The sequence below is a fragment of the Pelodiscus sinensis genome, chromosome 3 (assembly GCF_052426305.1).
Source record: "Pelodiscus sinensis isolate ZL-2025 chromosome 3, ASM5242630v1, whole genome shotgun sequence".
NCBI classification, from domain to species: Eukaryota; Metazoa; Chordata; order Testudines; family Trionychidae; genus Pelodiscus; species Pelodiscus sinensis.
In genome coordinates, this window is record NC_143054.1 from 190,057,868 (window position 1) to 190,077,383 (window position 19,516).

Sequence of the window (19,516 nt, forward strand, 5' to 3'; positions counted from 1 at the left end):
CTCGAAGCAAACCAAGATGCTGTCATTCTTATCAATTTCTAAAGAATGCTAAATATCAAATAGATAACACATGCATGATCTAAAATATTATGAACTAAGGCTGTCAATCACAGTTGACTCGTGCAATTAACTCAAAAAATTAATTGTAGTTTTAATTGTATAGCTGAATAGAATACCAATTGAAATGTATTAAATAGTTCTAGACATTTTTCTAAATTTTCTAATATATTGATTTCAATTACACATAGTAAAAGTTTACAGTGCTCACTTATATTTGATTGCAAATTTTTGCAATGTAATATTGACAATTTCAACTTGTACAAGAACTCACGATAAAGAGAATTAAAATGCAAACTAAAACAAATTTTTGTGGTTACATAGCTGCACACAAAAAACAAAACAATGTAAAACTTTTGCTTCTACAAGTCCACTAAGTGCTACATCTTGTTCAGCCAATTGCTAAGATAAACAAATTTGTTTACATTTGTGGTAGATAATGCTGCCCTCTTGTTATTTACAATGTCACCTGAAAATGAGAAGAGGTGTTTATGGGCCAGATATGATAAACTTTTATATTCCCCTTCATGCTTTAGTCACCATTCCAAAAGGAATGCTCCTACAATGATGAAGCTCATTAAAAATAAATACATTTGTGAACCAACTCCTTATCTAAGTATTGTATATCTCCTGTTCTGTTTTACCAGAATTCTGCCACATATTTCATGTTATAACAGTCTTGACTGTTGTTCATTTAAGAACACTTTCACTGCAGAGTTTACAATAGTCAAAGAAGTTACCACTGTGAAATGTCCAAATATAGCTACAGCATTCAATCCAAGGTTTAAGAATCTGAACTGAATTCCAGAAAGTAAGAGGGACTGGGTTTGGAGCGTACTTTCAGATGTCTTAGAAGAGCAACACTCTGATGTGCAAACTACAGCACCTGAATCCCCATAAAAGAAAAATCAGCCTTCTGCTGGTGGCATCTGACTCAGATGATGAAAATCAACATGCAACAGTCTGTACTGCTTTCGAGCATTACTGAGAAGAACTTGTCAGCATGGTCGTATGTCCTTTGGAATGGTGGCTGAAACAAGAAGGGACATGACTCATTAGTGCATCTGGTATGTAAATGTGGGTTTGTGACGCTGGCTACAACCGTTCTGTGCAAACACCTGTTCTCATTTTCAGGGGACATTGTCAACAAATGGGAAGCATTATCTCCTGCAAACAAACAAACTTGTCTGGCGGAGCAGGTGACTGACTGAACAGTTAGTACAACTGAACAGACTTACAGGCTCTAACATTTTCCATTGTTTGACTTTTGTACATAATTACATACCTAAGTTCAACTTTCATAATAAAGAGATTGTACTTCAGTACATGTATTAAATGAACTGAAAAATACTGTTTCTTTTGATTATAAATATTTGTGCCAAAAGAAACAAAAGTAAATACAAAATGAGAACTGTACACTTTGCATTCTGTGCTGTAACTGAATATATTTGAAAATGTAGAAGACAACCAAAATATTTAAATAGTATTGTTTAACAGGGCAATTAATCACAATTTTAATTGTGCAATTAATTTTTTTAATTGCTTGACATCCCCATTATGAATACATTATAGAAACTGATAAATTGACTCTAGAAAAAGGGAAAGGTGTTTATACACGTGCTAGAATATAGAAGCATAAATACAAACTGAAGTAGAAAAGTCTGCATAAGAACAATAGTAGACATACAACCTCGCTTTTTTTTTTTTTTTTTTGGAAGTTGCTCACAATATTCCAACTATTATTTACAATGTTTTCTGTGTGCATAAAATCTCATTTAAATGAATAACCTGATGGTATTCTCTTTGAAGTTGACTGAACTATCAACAGCTACTGCTGTGATATTAAGATCTATAAAATACAGTATAAATGTACTCTGCTTCCAGTTAATTATTTTCAGTACTTGAGCATTCATTCCAGATTTAGGTTGATGAACAAGCTTTTTTTTAAATAGTTAGAAAAAAAAAGTATTCTACTCCCCAAACTACCATCAATGTAGTTTGTCAGGAAGGAATCTTACTACACTTATCTGAAATCAAGACAATCAGGGCAATACCAAAACAACCTGGTAGCCACCATATGAAAGTCGAAAGGAAAACTTCAGAATCTGAAATAATGACACTACAGTTAAAAGCATAAAGCTCCCAAGGTGGGACTGGACCTAAAACACAGCCAGAAGACCACAAAGATTATATAAAATGTGTGCTATTTGTCTTCACTTGTTACCAAACTAATATAGTTAGAAGTGCAAAAAAAGTTCTATGTAGACAAGCCATGAGATACTTGTATCTTTCTACAGGTAATTGCTTGGTCTGCCCCCACAGCTGAACTTGAGACACCATGATGTTTTGTGTAAGTACTACTGTGTGAATAAATAACTCAAGATACCTTCTCTAATTTAGTTTCTTATCTTGCTAAGTGAAATAGTCCCTTTTCCCTCTTACTTTTTTTTTAAAATTAATGGTAAACCTCAATTCAAAACGAATTAAGCCCAAGGCTCTTCAAGGAAAGGCCACTACATTCATTGTAGTTATTTAGGATATATTCTTTAGCTGTTCATTTAACTTAATTTGACATGGCTACAGAAATATCTCATCTTCCACTTCCCTTGTAAGACTGTTCCAAAACATTCTAGTTCTCACTCTGATGAAAACCAGTGGTGCAAGTTACTTAAAATTTCTTACAGGTGCTGTCCTATTGCAAACCAGGTCCCTGTCAGCCCTTTACCTCCCTACCCACTTTTGCTGCAACTGCCAGAGCAGAGTACCAAGGCGCACCTGCTTACTTTCCCTTCTGATGAAAACCCATGTTTACAGGAGTCCCATTCTATTGCAGTAGCTACTGGGCCACTTGGCGCCATAGATTAATGTTGCTCAAGGCACCGAAGTCAGCAAAATGAGAAAGTTAAGCATTCAAATTTTCCAGGATATGCCAAATGCCTGGGAAATCCTTTGAAGTGAGAAGGAAATGAGACATCAATTCAATTAATGCAACACGTGAAGTTATTGCAGAGAATGTCCTTATATTCCACTCTATTTTATCTTCTATCATTTTAATTGACAATTAAGAGAAACAGCATTTTTTTTTGCTGCAATAAAAGTTCATAAAGATTAACAAAGCAGAAATAAGTAGTGTTATTTTATAAATCTCCCTGAAAAAAAGCTCCCTTCTGATCTCTCTAGGGGAGCTGACAGACTTGTCGGGCTCCCCTAGGCAAGATGGAGGGATGGCTCCATGCTCTGGGAAGAAAGCATGGGCTTGAGCAGAAGGGACCGGCCTGGTGGCAGCAAGCCCTCAGCACTGAGATTTGAAGGGCCAGTAGCTCCAGCTGTCAACTCTGCCGCAGTAGCGGTGGCAGACGCAAACCCTGGGCCCTTTTGAATCGCTGGACACAGGGGCAGTTGCTCTCCTTCCCTCCATCCACAGGCTGGATCACTCATTTCTGATTTTTTTTTATGAAGTGACAAAAAAGATTTCTGTTAAATTAAATAAAGTTCACAAGGCATACAAAGAACGTGTTCTTTCGAGTCCTTACACTTGAGACTAAAATGCTGCAAATGTGAACCAACTAATGAAAATAGTCTGTGTCCACTACAATCTGCAGACAGCCTGTAACACGTTTAAGATATATGTTAACTACTCCTATCTGTCATGTTGGGGAAGTTATGCTTAAGCAGAATGAGGACAGTAAAAGAGGTCTTCAAATAATGCAGATGCACAATTAGAATTATTGTAACTTTGGATAAAACAAGTAACCATATATGTAAGTGGCCCAACTAAAAGCAAAAATAGTCCTAAACTAATGTAAGCAGGGTCTGAATCAATGCTTCAACGTAGCCAGCTGGAAGGGGGAAAAGAATCCCGGGTGTGGTTATGCTCACTCAGCTGTTTAGCCCTGTAAGGTATTCAACTGTTGTCATGTAAATACAGTTCAGGCCAGAATGGGAAAGAAATCCTGGGTGTGGTTATGTAAATCCTGGGTGTGATTATGTAAATCCAGTTCAGTCAGTGCTATAGGCCTGATAGATGGTCAGTTGTTAGAATGGTATTTTGCCTATTTTAACTAATTTGGCTGTTCTGGGGTCACAAACCATGTTAACCCTAAATGTAGGAATTGTAAAATATGACACCAGTGCTTGCAAGAGAGACACTGTCAGGCTGTGTCTACATTGGTGCAATCTTGTGCACAAAAACTTGCTGCCTGTCTACACTGGCCGCGTGTTCTTACGTAAGGAAACTGACGTTCTAATGTATAAAATTAGGGCTTCTTGTGTGAGACCTCTGATGCTCCCGCTCGAGAATAAGCCCTCTTGCGCAAGAGCTCTTCCATAAGAGGCCAGTGTAGACAAGCAACATGATTTTCTTATGCAAGAAAGCCCTATGGTTAAAATGGCCATCAGAGCTTTCTTGCGCAAGAGAGCATCTACACTGGCATGGATGCTCTTGCACAAAAGCACATGCCAGTGTAGACACTCTCTTCTGGAAGAGTTTTTGCAGAAGAACTCTTCCGCAAAAGAGTTTTTGCGTGAGAACGTGCCAGTGTACACGTAGCCTCATTGTAAAGAATCTCAGAGCCTTTCCCTTCCAGACTCAAGTGTACTAGATTGCAGAGGGGAGAGCAGAGCTCTGAACCAGCAGGCTATATCCCCTCCAGGCGAAAGCTGAAAGACTGGTTCAACCAGTTTCTCTCCCCCTCTCCCCCCGCACTTCCTGTTCTAATTTTACAATTAAAACAAACTCCATAAGGAGTCTCTTTATTTTCTGCTGGCCTGCGCTGTGGATCAAGAGCTGAAATCACTGAGAAACTGGAATCACAGAGAGCTGAAGTAACTAGGTGTGGCCCAGATCCAAACCCATTGGCAGTAGGCGGCCAGCAGGGCAGCTGGCAGGAGCAAGGGGCCGGCAGGAAGTTGGCAGGAGTGGCAGCAGACAGGGTGGCTGATAGCAGCAAGAGGCTGGCAGGAGTGGCAGTGGCTGACAAGAGCAATTGGTAGGCAACCGACAGCAGCAGCAGTGGCTGGCAGGAGCAAGCAGCCAGCAGAAGTCCGGTGGGAGCAGCAGTAGGCAGCCAGCAGGGCGGCTGGCAGGAGCAAGTGGGCAGCAGGAGTGGCTGGCAGGAGCAACGCCTCCTATCCCCACTCGCCAAGGGTGGAAGGTGAGCTCTGAAAATCACCTAAGCTCTGGTCTGTCCTGACTAAGGGCAGCCACTGTGAGTGGAGTACAGAGAAAAGTTGGGCATGTAAATGGGACACACACATTTCTGGACTTGTGAGCCTGAGAGGCAAAGGACATTGGCTCAATCCACTTGAGCTGGGACATTTACTCATTGTTTTGTTATTAACTCTGTGGTGTTTTCCCAAATGAATGCCATGTTACTTCTCTCCCTCTTTCATTAAAAGTTTATTTTCTATGCTCAGACTCTGTGCTTGCAAGTGGGGAAGATTGCTTCTCAGAGGCACCATGGAGTGTGTGTGTGAATTTCCCAGGCTACTGGGTGGGGGCTCGAGCCAGTTCTGTGTGGGATGGATGAAAAGCAACTCCTAGATATTGACACTTAGAATCAACCGCCAGCTGAGCAGCCGCCAGTGGTTGACTTTCAGTGCTGAGCCCCTTGCAGGATGGGAAGAGACTTTGTATACTTCCCCCTGCCCCTAGACCCTGATTGGCCTGGGGGTGAAGGGAGCAGCAGGGCCTCCGCAGGTCCAATCAACTTGCCCTTTTGCCCACCCGATTTAAATGAAGAAAAAAATTAATTAAGTCAAAGACCCATGTAATGCCAGGTAAATCTAGTTGAAAATATTGTCAAGGTTCTTACAGTGTAGGTATCTGAATGCATTATTCTGTTTCCCCCACATTCGGTTTCAAAAACAAACTACGTTCAACAGAAGCTGGAAACATTTAGGAATCAATTATGTGAATTGTGCACAGTATTTTAAACATAAGCATTTAATATGAGCCTCATAGATAATGCATCCAATACTGATTCTTGGAAGACAATTATTCTTTCCTCCATTCTGCAGTCAGTCTCATTAATGTGATTTTATTTCAGTGACAGAAAATTAAATTGTAAATCAAGAGTGAGACATCACTAAAATCTCATAATGTAGATTGACCTACTACTTCCATGTGCTGTCAGTGTGGCTAGAACACATTTCCAGTTTTAACATCACTTTCATTTTACATTTTTATTTTAAAATGAAGTATAGAAAGATTAAAAAGTTTAAGTGTATAATAAGAAAGCCGACAAAAATGGAAAGGAAGAACCCAATGCGTATTATAGCATACTGTCTTGAGTCTGCCAACTGCTACATTAGGTCCTGCAGCTGTGCGCCCCCCCCCCCAAAAAAAAAACCACTGCTACTCTGATGAACCAGTAATCATTTCAGGTCAAATCACTCATAAACCACCCAGGGATAAACTGACTGATGGATAGCACTGGGAAGCTGGGAATCCCAAAGGCAAGATGATGTGATGTATCAGCTACTAGCCTGCCAATGTTAAATAAAAATGTGCTACACCACTAGAAACCTGGATTTCTAGTTAAGTCTGAGCTGCTGTTTGAGATCCAGGCAGATGTGGCCATCTACAATTCCCGTTTTCTATTTTGCACTGAGCTACAACAGCCCAGTAAAGGAAAATGGAGATAAATCTCAGGGGATTGTTTCTGTTGCTGTTTTCTGCCTTTTGTTGCTGTTGTTGTTTGTGTATTGTAAAGGGAGGTAGACAAGGAAAGAACAAAAACAAACTTCAGCAGCTTTCCTACACTATACAGCATTCACTTATAATGCTGGCAGACTGTTAGATGTCACAACTTAAAAATCATATAAAATATTGACTTTTTTCAGTTCTCCTCTTTACTCTAATAGATATTTATCTGGTTACTCATTAGCTACTATTACTACTATAATTATTTTTATTACCATGGCATCTAAGAGTCCTCATCGTGGACCACGATGACCCCACTGTGTTAAGTCCTGTAAAAACACAGAACAAAAAGCCCCCAAAAATGTACTAAGTATAAGAGAAGAAAGGACAGGTGAATACAGCAACAGGAAACGGAGACAATACTGTCAGCATGGTAAACAATATCTCAGTGTACCACCAACATAGCCCTTTTCAAAGTTTCTGTAGGCATTGCAGCAAAGGAGCGTTTTAAGACGGGATTTGAAGGAAGACAATGAGGTGGCCTTGAGGATCTGTCAAGGGACTCATTGAAAAATTAACAAGTGGATGATGGAGGCAGGAATCAATGTCACGGGCCAAATTAGAGGCAGGAATCAACACCTTGAAGTGCAGACACGTAGTTTATGTTTAATGTGAGGGAGAACAGGGAGCCAGTAATTCCATTTCTTCAAAGAGACAGCTACGCTCAGATGCTGTTTAAGCAGTCTGGTTTGCTGGGGAATATCACAAAGTAGGCAGGGAACGCTGCAGCTTGCAAAAACCCCAATGAGGAGGGGAGAGATAGTTCTCTGACTATGCAAATCGGTGGTGAAAAGCTGAGAATCTAGAGTGGGTGTCCTTACTAGATCACAAAGAGGGAACAAGTACAATTGCACTGAACTGTGACAGACAAATAGGGTAGAGAGAGAGGTTGTGAAAGACCTTGAAAGGGAAGACAAGGATCTTCTGTTTAATGCAATAGAGAAGAGGGAGTCAGTGGAGACATGCAAAGTAAGAGGATGTGGTCAAAACAACAGGATAAGAGAACAACTGCAAGACGGAAAATGAACTTCCTTGCCTTTGAAATCCAAACTTGACTTCTCAACTTCGAACTAAAACTTGTCACTATTTCACTTTTTTATGGGGTAGGTGTAAAAGAGAGTTCAAATTTACAGGCATGCTATTGTCCAGGAGACTAATTTCACACGTCAGCACAGGTATCTGCATAATATTGATCTGCAATGACCAGATCAATGAGATCAGACTGACCCGGGATCTCATAAAACCTTACAGATCACATAACTATTGTGGAATTCAGTGCCACGAGATATAGATGCAAAAGTTTATTAAGAAAATGAAGGAGGAAAAAAATCTCTGATAAGCATAATTAGATTGTAATGGACAATCACACTACCTAGAATATAAATAGAGATTCACATGATTCACAATATAGCTCAAAAGAAAAGAAGAAATATACTGATCTGGAGTTATCAATCCAAAAACTTAATAAGCATTAGCATATGGGACATCACTTAATTTTGCAATTTAAATCTCCATATTCAGTCAATTTTATTGTGAAGTTAATGAACTTATTTTAAGAGATTTCACAAGAAACTTATTACAATATAAAGTGTATTCACTGTTAAAGCTAAATGCCTTCATTATAATGAGTTCCACTTATGCTGTGTTTATCATACAAAAGACAACAACGGGGATGATGGAGGAAAGGCAGGTTCCCACTTGTGCTAATTTGGTCTCTCCTATTTAGAGCGCAATCCAGTTTTGCTTCCCCTAGAATATTGTTTACAATGTTGTCACCAGCAAAAACTGGAAACTTTACAGAGAACAGCTGAATCAATAAGCTGGCTTTATTTTTTTTCTAAGTTAATTTCTCATGGACTATAGCATATATCTTTTTTTCTAAAGTGCTGTACAATTTAAGAATTCATCTTCTCTCACCTTGTATCTCCAAGTTACACTAATCTTACTGACCCTCTCCTGTGACGACTCATTTTTAAATTACTTGCTACCAGTTATATTTTCAGTATTATGAATTCTTTCAGAACCTTTGTTGGTGACACTAATCTCCTGCACTTTATCCCTCATTATGTTTTCACAGCAATTACTTTCTGGAAAAGATACTGGCTAAGATGATGTTCTATCAAACCATTGTATGTTTTTTCCCCAGTTACATGCTTCTGTTTTAGTCATTTTAAATTAAATCATTCACTTTCCTTAACTAAACATGCAATTTCATCTCTCTTCACTATGGATCAGTCAGAGAAAATGAAACTTGTGTGTGTCCTCTGAATTGCTTTACATCGTATTCAGCACCCCTCGGCAAATGCTTTTACCAATTCCCATAGCGTACCTTAGGTTCTTCACACATACTATGAATATGGGCAACTGCACTCTCTCAACTATTTATACTGAAATAGTTTTTTTAAATCAACTAATTTAATTGGGCATATCTGGGTTTTCCTGCACACCACTGTAGCTACATAAGTTTCAAAATACAAAAAACCACACTGGCGTAAGTCACTTTTTATACTATTGCAGCTCATCTACATTAAAGGTGAAATTTTAGCTCTACTTAAATTCATGGTAATTCTGTTACTGACTTCAGCAGAACCAGCTTTTACCAAGTATTTTACCAACTAGCATAGGCTATACTACCACACAACATGCAATGTAAGGATAACCTGTCAGTTAAGTAACTGCCTGCAGTTCAGCTAAATATATGGAAGTACTCAAGAAGGGAAAACCTTACAAGCAATTCAGAATTATTTCTTTTTTGTTATTTCCACTTTTGGTACTAAAAACAGTTTCAATTGCAACTTTTTTGTATCAATATTAATTTAGTTAGTTCTTTGTTAAGAATTCTTGCCCAGGATGGTAAATTAAATCTATTGCTTTTCCGTATATTCTACGTGTCTTGTGTTTTTAGCATTCAAAAACGGTTTTAATATTTTTCCTATCCTTTTGCCATCTAAATGCAAATTCAGCAAAATATTTATGGAGAAAAAGGTTTGCGCATAATTGTCATCTTATTTTAGATGACCACATTTTGCAAATTCAAAACACTCACTCTTAAATGCTCTAACAATAGTCAGGCAGGTCCGCTCAACCCGCTATTATAGAGCATGCATCTGAATTAATTCTCCTCAAAAGCTACAAGATGAAAATTCTATGCGATAAATTAAAATGCCAAATGAAATGGATTAGCAATCAGTGAAATTGCCTGATAGGCTGTCAGATCCATTCTGGATTAGAATTCATCCTCTCCTCCCACCTGTTCATTAAGCACCAAGTTCAAGGCAACTTCAGTGATTGATTGCACATTAACAAGCTGTTTATAAGGGGAGGTGTAGCTCAGCCAGTCAACATTTCTATACTTACACATTCGTTTGAGCATAATTCAGAGATAATATATGCAGTTCACAATTTTAATCTATAACAAATACCTCTACCTTGAAGTTTAATTTTGGGCATGGGATGCAATGCTTCATATAATTAAAATTTAACAGAGCGAATCACATTATACCTCAAGGTCAACAGAAACAGTTGGGAAGGGGGGGGGCGTTAAACCATAGATCCGCTGTTCCACAGAGTTATGACAAAAGTGTAACAAAAGCAAGGAATTTATTTCCATGTTCCAAACAAAAGTTGCCTGCAGAAACTAACCAACTTAAGCTACAAGGGAAAACTGGAGCAAACCACAAAATAATTAACCCAGGTTTTTGTTTGAAGACACAATCCACTTTTAACTCTAATCCTACAGAAAGCTCCAAGGGATCTTTAATAACCTTCAATGATCAATATCTTGGTTTCACATCTCAACCAAAAACCGCACAGTACCGTCAACAGTGTTTTTTAACAGTTTTTACAATCAATACTAATTTAAGAGAGTGGATTACTAGTATTGAATCACTATTATCACTCGAATACTCTAAGGATTCCTTGTCTCTCCCATTTAATTTTGTTATAGGTTGACTCCTTTTAGACTGAGATCAGACAGGATTAAAATACGGCTGTAAGCTTCAACAATACTTAATTTTCTCTGAAGAATTCCAATGGACTAGAGATCTTGATATTGCTTTCTGCTGTGAGTTTTAGTAACAGGAGCATCAAGAAACTAAATGTTTAACCAGATCTATAAATATTATTAGAGAACAGATCTAGATAGCAACAGGGAGATCAAAAAACCCTTCCAATGTATCTAATGTCAGATTTGCACATACCCTCCATGCATGTGGTATCAAAGACAAAAGGGGAAGAAAAGGCTGACCCACCCCTGATCCTACCCTTGGAGGCTAAGAAGCAAATGACCGTATTGATCCCCAGGTGTGTTCAAAATACAGGACTATGTAGCACTTTAAAGACTAACAAGATGGTTTATTAGATGATGAGCTTTCATGGGCCAGACCCACTTCCTCAGATCAAATAGTGGAAGAAAATAGTCACCAGACTAACACGGCTACATTTCTATCACTAGTCAGGTGTGTTCAGTGAGCTCGTTGTCATTTGATGCTGCAGGAGCCATGGATTGGGAATGTGGCCATGGGCCACTGTTGACAAAATATGACATGAAGTCTTCATCCTGGTTGTTTCCAGTGCATCCCAGGGACTTTAGCCTGCTAGGGTTTCAGATTGAGAGCCATTTCTATTTTGATCAAGCCATGAGTCATATGCTGCTTTTGAACAATTCAGCTCCATGCTGGAGTCGGCAGTAGTGCAAAAGACTGGCTTGCCTCACACGGATGGACTCCATATTTGCAGTAAGGTTAGAAGGTGCCACGGGATTACTTGTTTTTAAAGTTACAGACTAAAACCACTGCCCCTCTGAGACAATTAAAAGTTCATGCGAAAGGCACTTCCAAACCTAACTGTGCACCTCAGGCTCCCCATACCATGGGAAAAAAGAGTCCAGAAGGCTCTATGTATAAATGTTAATGTACCGGGGCATCCAGCTGGCAAGAATTCAGGGTGTTTCTAAGGTTACCTACGCAGAAGTTGGAATCGGTCAGGAAAATGCTACAAGCTTTCAAAAAGGGGCAAAAAAGGCAACTGTAGTTGGGCACGGGGCACCTAAACTTTTCATGGCAGATGTTGGGCACAAAATGCAAGACCAAGAGCCATCTGGATTCTGTCTGCTCTGAACTGTAAAAACCCCACCACTTCATCAGAATGACAAGGGGGGTGAAAGAAAACTTACGAGGGTAGACAAGATCCCTGGTAGAGTTTAACGGAGTTTCAATATTGCATTTAGACTGTTGGCTCAAAAGTGAGCTGTATGAACAGTCTAATACCTAAAGAAGCATAGGTGCAGGAGTTTACTTTCAAGGAGAGTGGAGAGTAGAAAGATGGCCAGAAAACCATGGGGTATTTCAGAGGACAGGAACTTCCTTGCTTTCCCCTCCCCTCCCCTCCTCCCCCCCCCCCCCCCGATATGGGAGGCACTTGTTATTTGGGAAGGAGGCTGTTAGAAAAGTCCATTTCTCATGTGACATCCAACCGGGGGTCTATATTGTACGTAGATCGTCAGCTAAGATTGCTCAAGTAACTAAGTAGGTGAAGGCCTTCGTTACTGATGCGTAACATGGATTGGGAATGTCGCCATGGGCCACAACCTTTTTCATGTAGGGCCTATCCCAATGCATTCTTTCAACTTCAGGATGACAGTTCTGGAAACTCACTCCACACACCAGCAAGGATCCACAGGCAATACCTCAATAACTGTGGAGCCTTGGCTCAATGCATCTTTCGGACTAATAGAGTGCTCTGTTGTCCCATGGGCTCTGAGGGCTTATAAGGCCAGCCTTTTGGAGTTCACCTAATTTAGGGCCATGGATGTTGCTGGACCAAAGAGCCTCAGATTTGGGAGCCTCAGATGGGTCTGGCAGCATATAGAGAGCCCCTGCCTTGGCCGGGAAACCCCCGGCATCAGCAGGGCCAGGCAACAATTGGGGGGTGCTTTCCCTGGCCAGGGAACACCAGGTGACTAGAGAATCTCAGCCAGGGAACCCCAGTTGCAGTAAAGCTGTCAGCAGCCGTGCAACCCTAGCCAGGAATCCCAACAAACCCCCGGTGGCAGCGAGGCTGTCAGAGGCAGGCGGCCGGAGTCCCCACGGGTCACGGGGCCAGCCACAGAGGTGGGGAAGCTGGGTGCCCAGGCTGGGGACCCCCCGGCAGCAGTAGGGCTAGCAACAGCTGGGAGGTCCCAGCTGGGAACCCCGAGGAACACACTGTGGCAGCAGGGCCAGCAGCAGCCATGAAGTCCCTGCCAGGAACCCTGGAGGCAATGGGTGAGCTGCCATGCCAGTCCAGTGTTAACTAAAATTCTAGAATGCCTGCATAACTCCTTGAACTGCACTTAGGCACATGAGAGCATTCTGTACCACACTGTAATAAACACACATTACAGTAATATTAAGACATGAGTTATTTCCACTGAAATTAAAGCTGAAGTTGAATTCATTTGCCAGAAATTCCAGAAGGAAGCATGACTGCAAAAAGCATGGTGAAATACCTGACCCACTAATGGCAAGACTTACGGACATTTACATTCGTTTAAGAATAAACCAGCCTACATTGTATACCCCTCACTCTACTGTCTGAACAGCTATGGGAGAGCTGCAAGCAGGAGCGTGGGATCAGTAGAGCGAGGCAGGGCAGGGGGCTAGCCTCCCAAGAGGAAGCTTCACCTGCTGCTCATGGCTTCAGCCATAAAATAATTCATGTGTATTTGCAGCTCAGCTAACAATTTCAAGTTTAGTGAAACACAATTTCATGGATTCTCCCCCTCCCCCCCTCTCTCTCAATTCTGCTAGTTTAGGAACTAACTTACTTAACTTAATTGTTTAACAATTGTTCTATCTTGCATTTAGCAATGACACTGGAGTAACACTATAGGTTGGGCTCTGAAAAGAAATAAGCTGGAAATGAATCTGCCCCTTCAGCGAAGGATTTAAAATAATAAACTTTCTACATAAATAAAATAAAACAAACAACATTAAGAAACATAGGCATGTTTTCCATAGGCAATATCTATGGGGGGAAAAAAAGTCACACCAATTTAAAATTGAACAATATATCATAATTCAGAGTAACTATTTTATACCTACCTATTCAATACCTTGAACTAATACATTTCTTTTTTCATTTAGCAACTTCTGTATCAGTTTTAAATCCTTATGACAATCCAACCAGCTCCCACACATTTTATGAGGTTGAATTTTAAAAAAGACTCAATTGTAACAAACAAAAATCTAACATTATTTCTGCATACAACACTAAATCCTTGAAATAAATAAGCAATACAACAAAAACAACTTGCAGGTAAGCCTGAACAATAAAGAACACCTATGACATCCAGTAGTCATAGCAAAGATAGTCCATCCTCATCTGGGGGAGAAGGGGTGAGAGGCAAAAAGCCTTATCCTGCTACAAATTCTTAAACTGATGGGCTTTGTACTGTAACAGTACAGATCCAGACATTCTGGATATTTCATACCATGGAAGGGAGTGAACACCTAATTAGTGGAGCCTTCTTTGATGGAGAATGTGCTGCCAGCAGCTCCCTTTCTCAAAAGAGCTCCCAAGTCTCTGCTGAATGCAACCTGGCAGTATAGGGAGATAAATGGTCTTTCAAGCAAGTAGGCAGGTCCTAAGCCATTCACCAAAACTTCAAGATACACACAAAAACCAGTAAGAAGATAATGCCAAAGTGCTCATCTCTTAAAAATAAACTTCCTGGCCGCACGTACATCATATTGCAGGACTAGTCCGATCTCAATGTGGCAAAGCACTAAAATTAGATGTCAAAGTGTAAATACTCAACTTTCCAAATTAAGTAATAAAATAAAGATCAGTGATGTCATAGTGTACACCAGCACATAGTGGTGCTTTCACAAAAAGTTTTCACAATAATGGCACACAGAATAAAATAATCTGCTGAACACAGATTACCAACTCTATGAAAAGCAGTTCAAGGGTTACGATTTCCACAACATTGATTACAGAGCTTTCCCCTCCCTTATCAGAACTGTATATTTCTAAATATAATTATATTAAACATTTTCTTACCTGCATTAACTATAGCATCAATCTCAAGCAATGTAATGTCACCTCTGTAGAGAGAAACCTTCTCACTCAGACTTTTCTTCAGCTGCAAAGCTTCCTTAGTGTTTTCATCTGCAAACCAAGAAAAAAGGATTATCTAATCATGAAGGATTAGAATACCAAAAATTGTAACATCTTACATTAGAAATTGAAAACATGGAGACAAGATTCACTAAGAGCGTCCCATTCCACTACCATCGTCAGTTTAACAGAATATCTAATCATTATCCGTACACTTGCTCCCCACCCCACAGCTGTACCTGCTGCAGTGTGTCCCTGCCCTGTGGCTTTAGCAGGGGCTGGAGCCAGAGCTGTGCCCATTTACCCATCCATGGCAGAGAAGCTGGGGCTGTCAATCCTACCCCATAGGGATTGGGCTGTCAGTCCTTCTCCTTCCTCAGTAAGATTGCTGCCCCCTCCCGCAATTATTTTTAGTGAAAATCACAGACAGGTTAATCCTGTCTGACTTCCATTAAAAATAACAGTTACAAAATCTTAACTTTACCTATGGGATTATTCTTAGGAAACCTACTAGTTATGACAATTTTCAGTTTCACCCCTAGAGGGCACTCATAACTCAAAAAAAGGTACACAAGCACTTGAGAACCACTGTACCAGTTAAACTAAGTTTTGGGAGTTTTTGCTTAAAAACAAAGCCCCCATTAATACCAATAAATTATTAATCAGTTTATATACACCTATAGAATAATAAGGTTAAACAAAATAGCTAGAATAAATATTAAAAAAATGAAGCCTTTCCAAACTACTTTCCTTCTTTGACAGCTCTACTTGTCTAGAAGACGGGGTAAGAGGGAAACAGTAGGTAGGATACATTTTTATTTTAATAAGGTTTTACAGTCCCAAATGGACTCTTATAAGCCAACTAGCAAAAGGTAGTCTAGATAAGATTACTGTGAAATGAGTGCATAATTGTCTTTAAATATCAGTGGTTTGCTGTTAAACAGGGTGAGGGGGTGGTTATCTAATAGGGTCGCTCAGGGATCTGACCTTGAGCCAATACTATTCTGTATTTTCATTAATGAATTGGATAATGGAGTGGAGAGTACACTTATGAAACCTGTAGATGACAGCAAACTGGGAAGAATTGAAAGCACTTAGAGAAAAGGGTTAAAAGTCAAAACAACCTTGACAATTGGAGAATTTATCTGCAATTTTCCCTCCTCACCCACCCCCACACACAAAAAAAGGAGGGGGAAGGTCAATAGAAACAAGTACATAGTGCTACACTTAGAAAATTAAAGGGAAAAAATCAAATTCACACCAAATTCACATACAGAATGATTAATAACTGGCTAGAACTAGAAGGCACCGCTGCTCATAATGGTCTTGGGGTTAGGGTGATTCAAAAAATGGATTAGGCATCACTGTAATCAAGAAAAAGACTAGTGTAATTTAAAGTATATTAACAGAAGTGTCATAAGACAGTCAAGGTAATTGTTTTAGCAGTGGTGAAGCCTCAACTCTAGTACAGTGCCCACATCTGGGTACCACATTTAAGGAAAAGGTGTGGCTATATTTTAGTGTATCCTGGAGAAAGTACCAAAAATGATACAAGGTTTAAAAAACTGACCCATGAAGCAAGGTTAAAAATACTGGCTGTTTCATCTTTAAAAAGATTAAGCAGGGACTAAATAGTGAACAGTTTTCAGCTGGGTTTAGGGCTGTTATAGAGAGGAGGGTGATCGATTGTTCATGTCCACTGAAGGTAGGACAAGTAGCAATGGGCTTTATTTGTGACAAGGTAGATTTAGGCTAGATATTAGGGGAAAACTTTTCAACTACAAGGAGAACCAAATTTCGGATTGATTCCAAGGAAGTTTGTGGACTCAGTCATAGGAGGTTTAAAATAAAAGATAGGCCAAAAGCTTATCAGGGATGGGTTAGGTTTACTTCATCGGACATCAACACAGGGGCTAGACTTGACCTCTGGAGTTCCTTTCCAGCCCTAAATTTCTATAATTGTATTCAATTCCATACCTGATCAGAGAAAAAGCACTGTACATACAAGCATTTTTACAATTAGTTTGTCTTTTTGCTAACAGTCATAGCACAAAAAGCAACAAATCACAAAAACAAACAAACCACCACACCTGCAGGGAAAATGCAGAGAATGAGGGGAATCTTGATTGCTGCATTAATTACAGAAAGTTATTCTTAAGTTCTAGAACAGTTACAAGAATGCCAACTTTTAGGTAAGAAACAAGGAAGAAAGAAAAGAGAAAGAAAGAAAGTCTAAGAAAAAAATAAATAAATTCATCATAATTAAGATAATTTGCAAGGGTCATAAAAGTAGCCCAACCATCAAAAATACATAGAGCCCCATCATTCATGGAAAATCATGGAAGACAGGATGGATTCTGAAAGACTGGAAAATGGCAAATACAGTGCCCATCTATAAAAAGGGAAATAAGAACAACCCAGGAAACTACGGAGCAGTCAGTTTAACTTCTGTTCAAGGAAAGATAATGGAGCAAATAATTAAGGAATTCATCTGCAAACATCTGGAAGAAAATAAGGTGATAGGTAGCAGCCAGCATGCGTTTGTAAATAACATTATCACGTCAAACCAATCTGATAGCATTCTTTGATAGGATAACCAGGGCTAGACAAATAATGCAATCTACTCACCCCTGGCGAATAGACTGCAACCCAGAAAAGCCAGGTTCGGGCGATCCGAACATGCGCAGATCTGCGCGAGCATAGATCGCCGGATAGTGGGCCTGGTGAGCGGGGCTTGCTGCAGTTTGGCAAACCCTGAGGATAACGAGTCTTGTGGTATACTTAGACTTTAGTAAGGCATTTGATACAGTTTCGCATCTTATCAATAAACTAGGCAAATACAACTTAGATGGGACTTCTATAATGTGGGTGCATACCAGGCTGGATAACTGTTCTCAGAGAGTAGTTATTAACGGTTCATACTCCTGCTGAAAGAGCATAACAAGTGAGGTTCTGCAAGGGTTTGTTTTGGGACCAGGTCTGTTCAATATCATCATCAACTTGGAGAGTACTATTATTAAGTTTGCCGATGACACCCAGCTCGGAGGAGTTGCAACTGCTTTGGAGGACTGGGTCATAATTCAAAATGATCTGGACAAACTGGAGAAATGGTCTGAGATAAAGAGGATGAAGTTTAAAAAGGACAAAAGTAACGTACTCCATTTTGGATGGAACTATCAGTTTCACACATACAGAATGGGAAACGATTGTCTAAGAAGGAGTACTGAGGATGGGACAAGAACCAATGGGCTTAACCTGCAGCAAGGGAGATTTAGGTTGGACATTAGGAAAAACTTCCTGTCAGGATGGCTAAACACTGGAATAAGTTGCCTAGGGAGGTTGTGGAATCTCTGTTTCTGGAGATATTTAAGAGCAGGTTAGACAGACATCCATCAGGCATTATTGAGACCAGGGGTGGCCCAACCTATGGCTCTGGAGCTACCCGTGGCTCTTCTGAAGTTAATATGTGGCTTCTTGCTCAGGCACCGACTCGAGGCCTGAAACTACAGGTGCCAACTTTCCAGTGCTCAGCTCCTGGCTCCACCACCTCCTCCAAGCGTATTGTGCCCTCGCGCTTTCCCTCCCCCCCAGAGCCTCCTGAGTGCCATGAAACAGCTGATTTCAGTGGGCAGAAGGCATGGGGAAGAAAGAGGAGGCACCGATGGGTGGGGCTGCTGGTGGGCAAAAGATACTGAAGATGGGAAAGGAGGATCCTGATGGGGACTGCTGATAAATTACTGTAGCTCTTTGGCAATGTGCATTGGCAAACTGTGGCTCCTTCTCAGGCTCAGTTGGCCACATCTGATCTAAACGGTACTTGGTCCTGCTGTGAGGGCAGGGGACTGGACTCTCTCTCTCTCTCGAGGTCCCTTCCAATTCTAGTGTTCTATGATTCTACTATGTCAGGGCCATAACCAGGGTCAAATAAGTCTATGGATGATGGCACAGCTCCAAGCTGCACTTTGACATACTCTTACCCATCCCTTGTTAACTCTGGCAACATCCCCCATACTTAACCCCTACTTGCACAACCCACCTGCCATGACATGCTCCCCATGGCACTTGCAGCTCTGCAGCTCAGAGCTTTGGTGCCTGCCCTGCCAGAGGAATGTGCTGCCCAACTCAGGGAGAAGGGCAAGAAGGGGCTCCTGAGCAGCCAGCCAGCACAATGGCTCTAAGCAGAGTCATTCTGTTCATAGGACAGTTCCAGGCAGCCATTCTAGGCCCTGCACTTTGGGGGGAAGGAGGCGGGAGGGGGTCCCACAATGCCTGCCTCAGCCATCCTACGGATAGGACTCATGAGGCCCAGGCTGCCCCAAGAGATTACCTGGGGGCCTAGAGTGGGGTGCTAGCAAGGTTCAGGCTCGCAGCATGCTCCACGTCGCTCTGCCATCCATCTCGCAGCAGTGGGAAGTGGAGCACTCTAGCACCAGCCCCAGAGTGCTCCACTTCATGGTACCAGGAGGAAAGTGGAGCAATGTAGCTGGAGGAAAAGGTAGCAGGGATAAACAGACTTGCCAGGTCACCCTGGTTTCCACTGCCATGATGGGGGGGGGGGAGCAACCCCTGCTGCCACCAGCTCCAGACCCCAGTAATTCCCGAGCTCGCATCATTCGAGGGGGGAGCAGAAAGGGGCTTCGGGTAAGGAATGCAATG

The 19,516-nt window shown here is 40.9% G+C and overlaps 1 protein-coding gene across 5 annotated transcripts in view; it reads right to left on the reverse strand.

Annotated features, from left to right (window-relative positions):
* Window positions 1-19,516, reverse strand: part of MACROD2 (mono-ADP ribosylhydrolase 2) — a 1,386,515-nt gene that overhangs the window by 1,297,032 nt on the left and 69,967 nt on the right. For all 5 annotated transcript variants that reach the window (XM_075925642.2, XM_075925641.2, XM_075925640.2 and 2 more), the window contains exon 3: window positions 14,804-14,911. In XM_075925642.2, coding sequence (XP_075781757.2) covers window positions 14,804-14,911 — 108 coding nt within the window. The remainder of the gene's footprint in view (window positions 1-14,803; window positions 14,912-19,516) is intronic.